Source organism: Manis javanica, chromosome 2 (assembly GCF_040802235.1).
Source record: "Manis javanica isolate MJ-LG chromosome 2, MJ_LKY, whole genome shotgun sequence".
In the NCBI taxonomy this organism is placed as follows: Eukaryota; Metazoa; Chordata; class Mammalia; order Pholidota; family Manidae; genus Manis; species Manis javanica.
In genome coordinates, this window is record NC_133157.1 from 116,399,248 (window position 1) to 116,415,772 (window position 16,525).

General features: G+C 43.4%; 1 protein-coding gene across 1 annotated transcript in view; it reads left to right on the top strand.

Moving 5' to 3' along the window:
* The window catches only part of LOC140845608 (interleukin-2 receptor subunit alpha-like), a 495,306-nt gene extending 481,513 nt beyond the window's left edge, over positions 1–13,793 (top strand). The window contains exons 6-9 of the mRNA XM_073220205.1: positions 1,612–1,716; positions 5,290–5,388; positions 5,742–5,813; positions 11,647–13,793. Of these exons, the coding sequence (XP_073076306.1) occupies positions 1,612–1,716; positions 5,290–5,388; positions 5,742–5,813; positions 11,647–11,729 (359 nt within the window). The 3' untranslated portion in view covers positions 11,730–13,793. The remainder of the gene's footprint in view (positions 1–1,611; positions 1,717–5,289; positions 5,389–5,741; positions 5,814–11,646) is intronic.
* The last annotated feature ends 2,732 nt before the right edge of the window (positions 13,794–16,525 follow it).

Consider the following 16,525-nt stretch of genomic DNA (forward strand, 5'->3'; position numbering starts at 1 on the left):
GAACAGTGAAGGGGTCAGGGGTGCTGACCCCTGCACAGTCAAAAAATATGTGGATAACCTTAGACTCCCCAAAACTTAACTATTAACCCTACTGTTGACTAGAAGCCTCCCTGATAAGATAAATAGTTGATTTAACATGTATATGTGTTATTTACTGTAGTCTTACAATAAACTAAGCTAAAGGAAAAGAAAATGTTTTTCAAATTGTTGCAAATCTCCAAAAAATTTTCCAATGTATTTATTGAAAAAACTCACATGTAAGTAGACCCATGTAGGTCACACCTGTGTTGTTCAAGGGCCAACTTATTATCAAGCAGAAGGTATGGTCAGTCCAGAGCTTTTCCCCAGCCTCCTGTCCGGAGCTGGCATTCCAGAGCATAAGGAATATTCCCCAAAGGCCCCACATCCTCAGAAACTTGCTGACTCTTATTCTTGCCCTGTGAAGCCCTTGTGGGCTTGGGGAGTGAGGAGAATAACAAGCCTACAGGCTGGTCAGACTGGTGTGCAGGTAAGGCTCCAAATCAGCATAAGGGGAGCTGAGAGGCAGAGGAAGTTGTTCATTTAGAACCTCTTTATTTCTGGGTATCAAAACACAGCTTGAGAGCCTCCTGGTCCTCAAAATCAGCTGTGTCAGAATCACCAGTGGAATAAGGGTCCCAAACCTCCCTGTGGCTGGTGGGAGTAAGCTGAGATGGCAGAGCCAACTGCTTGGATATTGGAGGTGGATCACCTCCCTGGAGTGGAATTTGAGAGGAATGACACCCAAGACTTTCTAAACCTAAGTGGATCTGATACCATGATTTGCCATTGAACTTTATCCTTTGAATCCTGAAGGCTCTCCCAGGAGCCCCATTTCCCTAGTAGGTCTTTAGTTCAGTTTGCGATATTAGGATGTGGTGAATAGTGGCAGGTTCACTTGTCTTTTTATTTCTTAACCTGGAGATGCTGTTGGTGAGCCACAGGGACCTTTGTCCCCCTAAACCATGTATGACCTGCATTCTGGAGATTGGGGCTCTGCTGACGCACCTAGCAGATACCTTCCGTGACCCTAAGCTGGAATCCTGATGCCCCCTCAATTACTATGCCCCATACTCAGATCCTTTGCCAAACTCTCCACAATAGAGAGGAGTGTTGTAGGAGAGGTTTTCTTTCTTTGCTTTGGATTACATCTCTCTAACTTTTAAATGAACTGCTTCAAGGAAACAAAGGGGTCAGTGGGTGTTGAGTTGGAGCACTCCTCATTGCCTTCATAAACACCCATGCACAGTGTCGGCAGGGCTGGAGGCCAGAATGGAATCCCTTTTGGGGAGACATACAAACACAAAAAATTCCACCAGAAAAGCTTTCAGTTATTTAAGAAATATGTTGTAGACCATTGTCATTACCCACATGGGTACCAACAGGCCAGTGTTGGGCTGGGTGTGAGCAGGCCCCACTGAGGGCACCCAAGGACAGGGCTTGCATGTGGCTCATCTGTAAACCCAGCACCCCAGTACCACCTGGCACATCAAGGGCCTTAGAAAGATACTCTGAGTAATTGAATACATGCAGAGTGTTTTCTATTTTAAGCATCTATGAATTTATTTGCTTCATTCCATCCATACTCTCTAGCCCTTGGGAACAGAGAAAAACAAGTTATTCCTGAAGAAAAGAAGGAAAATAAAACCACAGAAATGCAAAGCCAAATGCAGTCCATGGACCAAGTCAACCTTCCAGGTAAGAGGTGAATCTGAACTCTGTCATCTGGCTGATTCCTAGGAGCCAACCGCTCTCTTGCAGGTATATGATGTGTCCTGCAAAGGAGGAAAGTCTATCCCACTAGCCTCTCCTCTGAGGACATAATGTGGACAAGAACTATTGCATAGCATCTACAGACTATTTCTAGGCTCAGCATTTCAAGCCACTCTCACAGCAGCCAGAGCCTGTGTGATTGGGCTCTAGGCTTACTCCTGGGTTTGAGAGCTGGCCAAACAGAATTCAGTTCAATTCTAAAAGTTGGGACTAACTGTGCCAGGCACTGCTGACAAAATAGAAACATGAGTAGACAACAGTCCCTGCCCTTAAGGAAATGCTCTGTGTTTTTTCTCTGAGCCACAAGATAATAAACTGTCAGCAAAGCAATTTATTTCGAGATGTTTCTTATGGACATTATGAGTGTTAAGCTATGCCATGCCATACAGGGTGAGTCTTGACACTGCACACAAATCCCTCTTAGATAGTGGGCTGTGGATGAATGAGCACTGTGAGTACCAAGTTGCTGCCACAACTTTTCAGAATGAATCATCTTTAAGTCAGGTCATAATTTCAGGAAGAAACAGAGCTCGACAGGAAAACCAGAGCTTTTGGGGGAGCAGCTGATCTTATAAGACCTTAGACCTATGATAATTGTATAAAATTACAAAGAACTTTATCATATTATGTATAATCTCATTTGAACCTTACAACCTAGCAAGTGGGGGACAGGAGAACTACTTCAATTGAGACATGGAGAAGTTAAAGGGCCTGGCGAAACTCACATAATTTGGAAATTAGACTAGGAATCTCTCTACTGATTACTTCCTTTAAATTAGTTTGAATTTATTTGCAGCTTCCATTATGTAAAAAAAAAAGACTAATCCAGGGGCATTGTTGCAAAATGATGTTTTTACCCATTTATCTCTCCAACTGTGTACTAGAATGGTGTTTTAGAAGTCATTTATTTTTCTGTTCTTCTCTACTTCTCCCATACTACCTCCACGGTTATTGAAAGGTTTTTTCCAAAGGTCAGTGTTTACTGCCCTTACTCAAGAGATAACCGGCTGGTCTGGTTAAGAGACAGTTCACAGATTGCATCGATTTGGATATTTTCATTTGAAAGGAGCAAACCTAACTCAGACAGGCTCAGACCATTATGAATGTTTTTGGCTGTAAAAGAAATTTTATTCTGCAACTAAAACACAAGTTCTGTTGTGATTTGCAAGATGTTAGACTAGAACATATCATTTAGGGCGGGACCACTCAGCTCCCTGCTGGGACAGAGGAGTTATTTAGGGAAGCTGAAGAGGTTATAGTGGGTGCTCAAGCGGTGGAAGGCCAGAGCACTGGTCCAGTTTCACACGTTTGGGGGTAGACAGTACATGTGGTCCCATACATCTGGACTGGCATGGGGTGGGGAATCCTGACATTAAGTCTGAGCAGGTCATGATCCTTGAGATTAATGGGCAGTCAGGCTTGGGTTTTCGTTGGGTGAGTGGAAAGTTAGTGAGCATGGGGAATTTTCACAGGCCTTGACAGGAGCCTCTGTGGGGCAAGCTTCAGGCGTGGCTTGACCAGAGGTTGGGCCCCCTTCCCCAGGATTCTCTTCACCCTTCTCTCTTCCTGGTTTTGGCTTTGTCAGATCCTTCTGCCATGGTCCCAAGATGATCACGAGCTTCAGCCCAAGGGCGTGCTTCCTCACTAGCTGTGGAGAGCCACGGAGATCTTCACATTTCACTGGCCCCACTTGGTTCGAATGTCTCCTTGTCCCTGGGTTAGGTCTGCCCTTTCCACTCCTGCCTACTTATCAAAATCCTCACCATCAACAGAAGCAATTACTCATTCCTCTGTGTTCCCATAGCAAGCATTTATTCCACAACTATGGCCCTTGGCAGATTCTGCTTCCATGTGTCTTTCTTAGCCAATAGACCGTCTGCTCCTGCGTGACTGGGTCTTTGTGCTTTCCCACTAAGTGCCTAGCATTCTCAATACATATTGGTTAAATGAAAGAATTAATGAATATATGAATGAACAAATGAATGAAACGATAGAATGAGAACCAAGGTCCACTCTCTAGGAAGAAGCAACTTGGATTTACTGACAATGCTTTCCTCAAGCTGCCTTCAGAATTTCCTTTCCCTCTTCCAGGCCACTGCAGGGAGCCCCCACCGTGGGAACATGAAGCTTCGGAAAGAATTTACCATTTTAGGGTGGGGCAGGCAGTTCACTACTAGTGGGCCCAGGGACTCAGGGCCCAGCAGAGAGGTCCTGCTGAGAGCATCTGCAAACTGCTCTGTGGGGAGATGAGGTGGATGTGGCCACAGCTCAAGTGCATAAATGAAAGGGGAGTCAGTTCCCAGTGTGGTGTTGCTTCTCAGGCCCATTGCCTTGCTTTTTCCACCATGTCGACCAGGGTGGGATTCCTCACCCACCAGCTCTGTGACCTTGGGCAAGCCACTCAGGCTCCTTGGGCCTCTCATTTTTCTCAGTCCAGAAAACAGACTAGATAAACTCTAAGGTCTCCATCATCTCAGGTCCTCTGTACCCAGAATGGGGATAGATAGCAGGAAATGAAGAGCACAAAAGGCCTTTTGAGTATCCCCAAGCTCCCCTCACTGATGAAAATGCTGCACGTTTTCTTTTCTTTTCAGCTGATTCTGAAATTCCACTTTGTCCTCTAAGCCAAGACTTCATCTCATTCAAAAAAGGCCAGCCTGCCTTCCCCATGATTCTAGCTTACTGATATATAAAGCAAGTCCATTATCTGTACAGTGTTATACTGTGAGCATGCTCCTTCCTTTTGGGCAGTTCCCACCTGCACTTTGTTAAAAGTGCAAATGTGCAGGGATGGAGTTTATTTCAGCACATGTGCATGTGTGTGTGTGCGCATACACCCACACTCATTCATTTACACACACCTGCAACCCACCTCTGTTGGGCTCTTCTGTTATTTTCATTCTGAAATCATATTACCATTTCTATAATGAAAAGCTACTTACATTTAACCATAGTGTTACTGGTTCCTTTGCTCATTCTCCACATCCCATGTCTTCCTCTTGGATTCTTTGGGGCTGCTGTGCTTCTTTCCCACACAGGGAAGCCACTGCCAGCCAGGGTGTATGGGTCGCCTCCTTTTGAAAGGAGGATGAGCTGGAGCAGTGTCCTGAGTAACAAACAACACCCCTGAGGAATGGGGAGCCTGTCACACAGAAAGGCTATCCTTTGTGCATGTCTACTGCATGCGATGGTCCCACGGTATTTATGCTGTTACGACCTGTTTCCAAGCCTCAGATGGAAAGCAGGGCTAAGGAGGAAGCCTGGGGAGAGAGAGTCGCTCAAAGTTCCATGGAAAGCCAGGATTGGGGTTAGAGTTGCCTCTCACCTGGTGGTCCTAGGGCCACTTGCCCGCTTGCCAGTGACTGGGATGCAGAGCTGTGTGTGGCACTCCCAGATACTGTGCCCAAACCGAGACACCCTTCAGCTGGTGTGTCCGGGTCGACTGCGACAGGCTTGTGCTGTGGGACCCCCACTCCCAATTTTTCTTCTCTCCTCCAGGTGAGGGTGAGCCTCAAGCAAGTACTGATGCTCCTCCTGGGAGTGACACTTCCTGTCCCTTAAAAATGACAGGCCCCACAGGCGCCACAGGTACTACAGGTATGGCTGGGGTTTCCGTGTAGGTGAGCTTGGCCATAAACCCAGATGCAAGAAAGGGAAGGCTGGTGGCCCAGAGCAGCCCTCTGGCAGCTGGGCAGAGTTGCCCCGTAGGTGTAAAAGATCACCAAGCGCCCGCATCTGACCCGCAGTCCTCAAACATGCAGAAAGCAAGTGTTAGGAAGAGGAGAAACAGGCCCGTGGGCGGCATCTCGAGGCAGAAGAACCAGAAACCCACCCATGGCCTCTCTAAGCTTCACACCCCTTCCATCAGCTGAGCAACCCTAACTCTCTCCAGCCTGCGCAGCCCAATAATTAGCATAAACTGAGCATCCTCCCCTCTCTCTTCTGCACAGATTTTCAGAAACATACAGAAGTGGCTACCACTACAGAGACGTTCATATTTGCAGTCAAGTACCAGATAGCAGGTGGGTAGGACTGCTTTGACTGACAATGTACAGCAGACAGACACTGTGGGCCGTGCAACTTGGTGGGTTGGTGGTTGGTGATTAATTAGTTGGTTAGTTTAATGACTTACTCCTTACACTGTATAATGCTTATAAGAGTAAAAGAGTAATCCAGATATTAACCTAAGCAATCACAGGAATGGGTTACAGTAACCAGGCACTTCCTCCCAACTAGTCCTACATCTGTGGGGGCATGTGGGGCCGAGGTGAAGTGGGAGGGATGCAGTATAACCAGGGAAGACAGAAAATATGTCCCGTAAACATTAGAGTTGTTTCTTGGTAGGAGGAAAAAAGGGGCTTTGAGGGGTTAAAAAACAAGCTTATAGCAACAGAGAGTAGAATGGTGGTTACCAAGGGTGGGAAAGATGGAGACACATTCAAACTTGCAGTTAGAAGATGAATCAGTTCTGGGATCTAGTGTGGGGCATGGTGACTATAGCTGATAATACTGCATTATATACTTGAAAGTTGCTTCGGAAGTAGAGCTTAAATGGTCTCACCACAAAAAGGAAATGGTAATTACGTGATGTGATAGAAGTAATTATGTGATGATTATGCTAAAGCTGCAGTCATTACCACTTTGCAATATATAGTCAGTCGTTGAACAACATGAGTTTGAACTGCATGGGCCCACTTACACACAGAGTTTTTCAATAATATGTTGGAAAATTTTTTTGGATATTTGAGACAATTTGAAAAAATATTTCCTTTTCTCTAGTTTAGTTTATTGTAAGAATACAATATATAACACATGCAAAATATGTGTTAATTGACTGTTTTATGTTATCAGTAAGGCTTCCTGCCAACAGTATTCTATTAGTAGTTAAGTTTGGGGGGAATCTAAAGTTATATGTGGATTTTTGACTATGCTGGGTGTTGGGAGCGGTTGGCACCCCTCACCCCTATGCTGTTCAAAGGTCAGATGCACAAATGTATCATATCATCACGGTGTATACCTTACCCTTACACAATGTTATATATCAGTTATAGCTGGGAAAAAGAAAAAGAGAAACGGGCTTTGAGGTATATCTAACATTGATAAATGGATGGATGGATGGATGGATGGATGGATGATAGAAAGCTTGCTTACTCTAGGACACAGGAAAGCAGCATTTGGGAACTACGAACACATTCTAGAGATGCTAATGTGTTTATCATTTATCTTTATATTGCAACATTTCTTTTACCCGCCACAGGCCTCACTCATGGCTCCTTAACTGAGGCCTGGCCTCTGAGCCTTTCTGAAGAGCATGCCTGTCAGTTCATCCCCCAGAGACAGCCAGTCCCTTGAGGAACCCTCCATACCTCACCAGGCCCTTCCAGGGAGAGAGCTACATTCCTGAGCATGGGAAAGCAGAAACTGAAGTGCCCACCTCTTCCCAGAAAATCCTTGCTCACTGGAGGGACTTTCTCAGCCTGCTCTGGAACCTCACCAGGACAGGCCTTGCTGAGCTGCTTCTCTGTTGACAGTGGCTGGCTGCGTCCCTCCCTGCTGATCAGCGTCCTCCTTCAAAGTGGACTCACCTGGCAGCAGAGATAGTGAGTTCCTGTCTTCTCAAGGCAAGCCCTTGCCTAAGCTGGCGGTGAAGCCCAGCATGGGGAAAGCCCCTGGCAGAGACCCCTGCCCCCAGCCCACCTCATTCTGCTACTAACCTCATGCAGCTCAGGGAGTGGTAGACAGAGAACTGGCCAATGCACGCATTTCTAAGGAGTCAGTCAGTAGGTATTGAAGCCACAGGGAAATGGGGAAAGCAAAGGAGATTAACATTTGTTGAGCCACTAGTGTATGCCAGGCTTGATGCTTATTTGCTGAACCATGATCACCATCTATCTTCTCAGAAACCTTTGGAATAGCTACAGCTTAGGCAGATTAGGCAACATGGGCAAGATTGCACAAACAGCAGAGGTCAAACACACCATGAATGTAGAGCCCCAGACCTGTCTGCCCGATCCCCTGGCTAGAGAGGAACCAAAGGCAGCATCCCCTGCACTTCTCCCTTCCTGCACCCCTTACCCCCACACTGCAGCCACTCACACCACAGCTCCCTTGACTTAAACATGGCCCGTGGGTGGCCTTATTGCACCAACTTAAATTATCAACCCTGACTGCAGATTAGAACAACAACTGGGTGAGATTTTTAAAAATACCAATGCTTGTGCCCCAACTAGAGTCTCTGGGGATGGGCCCCAGACAGCAGTGCTATTTTTTTTTTTTCAGTTGAGATAAAATTAATCATTTCTGGCTGGTAGTCAAACCAGCCAGAGAGAAATCATCATTTTAACCATTTTTAAGTGTACAATTCAAGGGTGTTCAGCACTGCTTTGTATATACCCAAACTATCTAATCACACATGAAAACATTTCTGTCACTCCAAAAAGAAACAGCATACTTCCCAACTCCTCATTCCCCCCCCATTCCCTGCAACCACTGATCTGCTTTCCATCTCTATGGGGTTGCCTGTTTCAGACATTTCAGATAAATGGAATCATACTGTATCTGTCCTTTTGTGGCTGGGACATCAGTACCTTTATAAGTTCCTAGGGTGCATCTAATACATATGCATCTAGTCTTGACAACTCTGCACCAGGTGAACAGGTCTCAGACTTGAGTGGGCATCAGAATTTCCTGGTGGGCTTGTTAAAACACACACTGCAGGTCTGATTCAGCAGGTCTGGGGTGGGCCTGAAAGTGAGCATTTCTAAAAAATCCCCATGTGGAACTGATGCTGCTGCTCCAGGGACTAAACTTTGAGAACAATTGCACTAGACTAATAGTATTATGGATCAAGAGAGTGGAACAATCACACACACACACACACACACACACACACACACACACACACACACACACACACTCTGGCCAGTCTCTTCTCCCTTTACACAGTGGATGAGGGAGACCTACTATGTCACATCTTGACTGTCCAGGGTGTCCCAAACACACTCTAGAGGGCACTCTGGCCAACCCTGATATAAACTCCCTAGTAAGACTCTAAGAAGACATAGATACCCTTCAAAAACCAAAGGTCTTAGATCCTGTAGTTAGACCAGCCAGAGAGAAATCATCAGATTTCTTCCATTCTCATATTGGTCATCAGACCCACAATATACTCCTGATTTTCCTCATGTGAATTAAAAAGTACAAACTATTTGGCAATGCCAAGGATAAACCTGTAGGATTATTATATTAGTAATTATTCATATGCCTGGCAGTCTACCAATTCCAATACTGGGCTAGGTGATCACGGAGGCATTCTTTTAGGATTACATGAGATGACGTTTGTCAGGGGCCCGACAGTGTAAACACTCGTTCCTTGTCCTCTTCTTCCCTCACTGACAAGACTTAATGCCTATCGAGGAACTTTTCATTTGGTAACTTAAAGCCCCAACACCTTCAGACACAAAGGGATGAAGCTATTTGGGTGTGGTAGAGGTTTGAAGTTTATGTTGTGAAATAAAGAATGGCCTGCAACTGTATGAGTTCCCACAATAACCAAAAACCTCCCAGAATTAAAATCTTCCAGGAGACTTAAAGATCTCAGACTGACCCGGTCAAGAAAGCCAGTCCAAAAGCCTTCCTCCAATCTAATTTCGCCTGATAATGCCCTCTTGTGGCCAAACAGAAATCATACGTTATTATTTTATTTTATTTTACTTTATTCTACTTATTTATTTTTTGAGCAATTACTAGCCAGTAATAAGTTAGAGTTGGCCTACACTGGCTCCTAAGGGCCAAAAGTTAAATTTTCAGGAATTTTGCTGAATGTTTTTAAGCAGAGCCATTATAAAAAATTTAAGTATATGAACTTATAATTAAATAAATTATATTAAAAACAAAGTTAATACTCAAAATTAATCACTTTATAATTATTTTATATAATACTACTTTCTTTTTTCTCAGAGTTATTTGCACCTATTGTGTCTGTATCAAGAAAATACTATGTAATTGTTTGCTATTGCACATCTCTTTCCAATCCAGTTTTCTGTATACTGACGTCACATTGGTAGCTTGGAACTGGGCATAGTGGGAGTAATTACACCATGGAAGTAGGCAAACTTTTTCAGAGAACTGGTTGTTAAAGTCACCAGCACACCACTTCTTGGAGCCTTGCTCCATGGGAGCTCAGAACAAGGTAGGAAGTAACCAGGTATTCCTTGGGCTAAGTAAGGCAGAAGTCCAGGACTGTGATGCTCAATATAAGAGCCACTGGTCACATGTGGGTATTTAACTTTAAACTTAAATAAGTTTAACACAATTAAAAATTCAGTTCATTGGTTGCACTAGTCCTATTTTCAAGTGTCCAACAGCCACATGTGGCTATGTTATTGGACAACATAGATACAAAATATTTCCACCACCAGAGAAAGTTCTTAAAGTGCATCAGTGGCTAGAAACTAGGAGTTTTCAACTCAAGAAAATCATTTAGCACAATTAGTTACTTTTATTATAGCTTTTCTGGAGCTATTATTCTCTAAATAGTTCAAAAAAACTTTGTCAAAGGGTGCACACTTGCAGTTAGAAGATGAATAAATTCTGGGGATCTGATGCACAGCACCATGATTATAGTAAAACATGGTATATTATAAATTTCAAAGTTTCCAAGAGACTAAACCTTAAATGTTCTCACCACAGAAAAGAAATGACAGTTATGTGATGGTGATGGAGGTGTTCGCTCACCCTACGGTGATAATCAAATTGCAATATATAAACATATCAAATCAGCACATTGTATACCTTAAACTTGCACAATGTTATGTGTCAACTGTATCTCAATAAAAGAAAAAAACTATTACAAAAATATTTGCTATGTACCAGGCTCTTGATAAGAGCCAAAGATAAATACAAATGGTCCCCACTCTCAGGAGCTCATAGATGAGCAGAGGAGAAGAGAAAAAAATAGATACTTTAAATATAATCTGTTAGAGCCTAAAATTGATGTGTTATAGGAGCAAAGAGAGAAGACACTTAGCCCTACACAGGTGTTGCCAGCAAGGCTTTTAGAGCTGATGGTGCCTGAGATGCATGAAGTCAAAGAAAGGCAGGAGTCACTGCTCAGCACAGAGAAAATGGGCAAAGGAAAGCAGAGTGGTGCAGCTACAGATGTCTGGGACACACCAAGCAGCTCTAAGCACTGAGTGTCAAGTACATGGGGCAGCGGAAACATGAGATTGTGGGGATAGACAGTGACACAGTGACCAAGACATGGAAGACCACGCCTGACTGAAGGGCTTGGACTCTGTCCTGAGGGCTACAGAGAGCCCCAGAAGCTTTACTTATAGGACAGGCGGTAGCACTGGCCCTCTGAGTGGTCTGACTTTGAGGCAGGTGATAGTGGGGGCAGTTTGGTTATGTTATGACGAAATAAATTTGCACAAGAGATGATGCAGGCATGAACTAGGTCAGTGGGTGTAAGTTAAAAAGGAGAAGAATCAAGAAATATGCAAAGGAGGTCAAGGTAGCAGTATTGGCTGCTGATTGGAAGTGGAGGTTAAGGAAGAAGTTTTAGAGAATCAATAGTGGGACCATGTGGTCACAAACACAAGGATGAAATGGAAGGTGAGGGGATGTGTAGTACACAAGAACCCAGGGGCAGCCAGTCTCAGCCTCTGGACGGCGGAAGAGGCCTTGAGGTCAGATTTCAGCATATGGGAAGGTAATGATACCCTGGGGCGGAACCTAAAGTTAGCAGGTCAGTGGGAGCTTACGTTGAATGCTCTACCACATCAGTTTGGGGAGAACCCATTTTTCTTGGTGCAATATTACACCTATGACTATTACTTAGTTATATCACTACAGGAGGAAGAGTAGAAGAACAATCTAGAAAACCAAGAGTGCTAAGAAGCCAAGAACAGCCCACAGAAGTCATGGAGCACAAGTGAAATCAAAGAAGTTGAACACTCACCCAAGAGGCACCTCCTGTGATCCCTTGTATCTGGAAAGCTCTGAAGTCCCTCACAGAACACCAGACATCTGCACACCCACCATGAAGCTCTGTAGTATCAACCAGTGAGCTCGATCTGCTTCTAGGCAGCATTTCCAAGGTCACTGGAAGAACAGGAAGGAACAACTAGAACTCTCAGTCTTATTTTCATGTATATGTATTAATTAAAGCTTGAATGGCATGGAACTCTCTCTACACCACATAGAGCATAAAGAAAAGAAGCCTCATGTTAATGTCATCCCAACTTCCCAGTCAAGAAATCCAAGGAAAACCCTAGCACTAATGTAAATTCACATACACACACTCCCTATGTAAGGTCCTATGAAATTGCACCTTGTCACATGATCCACGCAGTTCCCTTCCCAGCCTCTGTTGGACTAGCCCATTCTCCCAGTCATATTCCTGAATGAACACTCTCTAAGAACTCCAGACTGTTAGCTATGAATCTTTTTGTCCTTAACTCAGTCCTCTAAACTAGCCCTCTTCCCCTGAACCCTCAATTTTGAAGTTCAAAGAACAGAGGCCATGGAAGAATTACCAAAGCAGGGTAACAACAAAGAGGGCAACCAAGCCCTTAGAACTGTAGAGCTTCAATATTTGAAAGGATTTTACTGGAGTTAAAGTTGGGAAATGAAGGATAAAGTGGTCCCAGGTGGCAAAGTATAGGAAGAAATCTTCACCTGTACATTACTAACAGGCTCTTCAAGAGTTCATTTCCTTGGGATTGCTAGAAAAGATACTCTGAATTTGGCCTGCACGAATTTGATGTTTACAGATAGACACGCAATCTGCAAATGTGTGTATTTCCAAATCACTGTCATAAAAACACTCATAAGGGATCAATACATTCAATGTTTATGGGAGGAAAGAAAGAAGGAGGCAGTGGGGAATGAGGACGAAGACCATGTTAAGAACATGACTCTGGAGAAGCTACACCGATGGTCCTCAGACTGTCAGCAAAATGCTTAGCAAAGCAGAATCACCTGGAGGCCCAGATGGCTGGGCCGACGTCCAGAGTTTCTAAGTCAGGACATCTGGGGTGAGGCGCAAGAATTTACATTTCTGACAAGCTGCAGTTGGTACTGATGGTGCTGGCTGGGGACCACACTTTGAGGACCACTGATTGTACCTCTCCATGCCCACCCCACCCCCACCCCCAATTCCTGCTGAGAAGGTAATCTTTAGGTGCTGAGATTTCAGTCTGATCAGTTTGTGATCAGGTGCTTGAATAAGATACCAATTCTCAAACTGGTTGACTCAGATGTCCTGGTTGAATAAAATCATATGATTAAAGGGATTAGTGAAAAGTTTAAACCAGCAGCCAGTTTTCATTTCTGAAAGGGTAGAAAAGCATTATTAAAAAAAAAGGTGGGGTGGGCAGGTGTCATCAGGTCCTTATCAGACCAAAGAACCCTTTTCTGTCCTGTAACCAACCAAGCACAGACCAGCCTCTGCTGTCAGCATCTATCCACTCCATATGTTGTCTCAGTAAAGTTGAAAGGGATCTTAGGGAAAAAAAAAATTTTTTTTAATTTACTTATTGTCTTGCCAGTGGCAAGTTCACTATGGATTCAGTGAGACCGTGGAATGACAATGGAATGTTCTTGGGATGAAAGAGTTTATTACCCAGCTTGTTCTCCCAGTGATAAGTCAAGCACTAGAATTACATCTGCAATCAACAGTCTGCAAGTCTGTAATCCTCCCTCATCTCTGCTTCTGCCCAGAGCGCTTTATATAGTGACTCAGTCAGTAATAGCTTATTGCCTATGGGTGTGGGAACAGTAGACTAGCAACAAGCCAGTTACATCATCAAGTCGTTTAGGTTCAGGTGAGGATCCTGGCCATAGGAAGCTTCACTTTATCCACACTTATCTTACTTGAGTAAAATTGAATTCTCATTATGCATTTTGGAGAAGGGAAGTCTATGAGATCAAAATGTTTTTCATGATTATTAAGATGTTATTTTCCTTTTTCACTCTCTTCCTAAGTGTATGATAGAGTTTTCCAGATACACACAATATGTGATGATATCTTCATTCTGATGTTAACATATAAGGTTATTACTGTTGTTTACAAAAGAATTAATAAATAATATTTTTTAAATTTCTTGGTTTTAGTGTCTAAATATGCTTTCACTAGATGAAACTACATAAACAAAAGCTCTTTGGGATCCCAGCACCTTTTAATAATGGACACAGTTCCTGACAAATTGTTAATAAGCATATCATCATTGGTCATTTCAGAAATAAATTACAATCACAACAAGAGTCACTTCTTACCTACTGACTCTAAGCAAAAAGAAAAGTAAAACAAAAAAAACTGATAAGGCTGTGGAGAAACAGGAAACCTCATACACTGCTGGTAGGGATGTATGCAGCAATGGTGCTGCAGTCACTGTGGAAAACAGATTGGTGGGCCCTCAAAAGGTAGACATAAATTACCACATAACCCAGCAGCTCCACTCCTAGTGACACCCAGGAGAGGTGGAAGCCTGTGTCCATGCAGAAACTTGTACACAACTCCTACAGCACACAAGTTTTATAGCCAAATAGCCAAGAGGCAGAAACTACCCAAATGCACATCGACAATGAACAAACTGTGGTCCGTCCATACACTGCAATGCTATTCAGCTACAAAAAAGAATGAAGTACTGATAGATGTGACAATGTAGGTGAGCCTCCAAAACATTTAGTGAAATAAGCCAGACACAAAATGTCACATGTTGTATGATTTCTTTAATGTGATATCTCCAGAAAAGGCAGCTCCATAGAGACAGAAAATAAATTAGTGGTTACCAGGGTCTAGGAGAGTGATTTCTTAGTGGGTTTGGGGTGTTTCTCTGGGGTGCTAAAAACAATAACATTATGAATACACTAAATGCCACTGTACTGTACACTTTTTATGATTAATTATATGTTATGTGAATTTCACCTCAATTAAAACAAACAAAAAAAGAGGTCCTGACACTGAAATTTTTGAGCCTTGCTGGTTCCATTCATGGCTTTTGAAGAAGGGTCCTCAGCTCATGGTAGAGGGCCTTCCTGAAGTTTGTGTGATGACCTACTTTCTGGTATTCTATTGAGTTATTATGAGATGCTGAATTTTTTTCCAAAAATGAAAATGAACATATTACTAGAGTTGGCTGAAGACCTGGAGTCAGTATTCTGTGGAGAACAGGCAGTTTGCAAAGCTTCTAGGAGGAATGCTGTCACAGGAGCCCAGGCACTCTCAAGAGTTTTCCTCTCTAGGAGGTGCCCCAGATTCTCACAGTGAGATCACAGCAAAACTCCCCCATGCTGTCAGCAGGGGAATGGGACAGGAACCATTGTGAAATATACCAGCGCACCCTGTTCTCCTTAATTAGCCCTGTCCTCAAGAAAAACTATTTTCCAGCTATCTTGGGTTTTACCAGAACCTAAGCAAGCAGAAGGAAGGGAAATACCAGCTCTGCGTTGCTCTGGCATCCCAGTGTGGGAGGGAAATAGGCAAGCCTATCCCCTGTAGCCTTCCTGTCCCACTTGAGCACTGCCACAGGCTTCTCCGGTCTCCCAGCCATGTCTCCTCTGGCAGTGTGGCAGGAGGAGGTAAGATGAGACTAATTTCCTTAGGCCTGAGCTACATACTTGACCCTTAGAGCCAAAAGTGGACTCAGCTATCTGCACTGGGTCCTTGGAGAGGGGAGAATGATGAAACCCAAGTGTCACCAAGAGAAGGGAGGTAGGGGAAGTACCCATCCTCTTTTTGAGTGTGGCCTAAAAACAAGAATTATTTTAATTTTAATTAATCTTTAATAAGAATATCCTAAATTTTCACAAGTACTATTTTAATTTTAATTAAACTTTAATAGGAATATCCTGAATTTTCACATCAATCATACCACTATGAGGCTTAGGAAGTTCTAGGCCAAAGCTCAGTCATGGGAATAGGAGAGAAAACGTGAACAACAGATTTGCTAGGACTGGCATATGAGAATCTTTAAGGATGTAGAAAGACTTCTTTGATGTTCTTCCATCGACAATGTGCTAAGTTGTTTAGGGGAAACTAGGACTTTTTTAGATTCCACATGTAAGTGCGATCATGCAGTATTTGTCTTTCTCTGTCTGGCCTATTTCACTTCATCTAATGCCCTCCAGGCTGATCTATCTTGTCTCAAATGACAGAATTCCCTTCTTTTTTTATTTTTTATTTTCTTGTTATCATTAATCTACAATTACATGCAGAACATTATGTTTAATAGGCTCCCCCCTTCACCAAGTCCCCCCCACACACCCCATTACAGTCACTGTCCATCAGTGTAGTAACATGCTGTAAAATCACTACTTGTCTTCTCTGTGTTGTACAGCCCTCCCCATGCTCCCTCCCACTTTATACCTGTTAATCATAATGCCCCCTTTCTTTTTTCCCCACCCTTATCCCTTCCTACCCATTCTCCCCAGTCCCTTTCCCTTTGGTAACTGTTAGTCCATTCGTGGGTTCTGTGAGTCTGCTGCTATTTTGTTCCTTCAGTTTTTATTTGTTCTTATACTCCACATATGAGTGAAATCATTTGGTACTTGTCTTTCTCCACCTGGCTTATTTCACTGAGCATAATACCCTCTAGCTCCATCCATGTTGTTGCAAGTGGTAGGATTTGTTTTCTTCTTATGGCTGAATAATATTCCATTGTGTATATGTACCACCTCTTCTTTATCCATTCATCTACTGATGGACACTTAGGTTGATTCCATTTCTTGG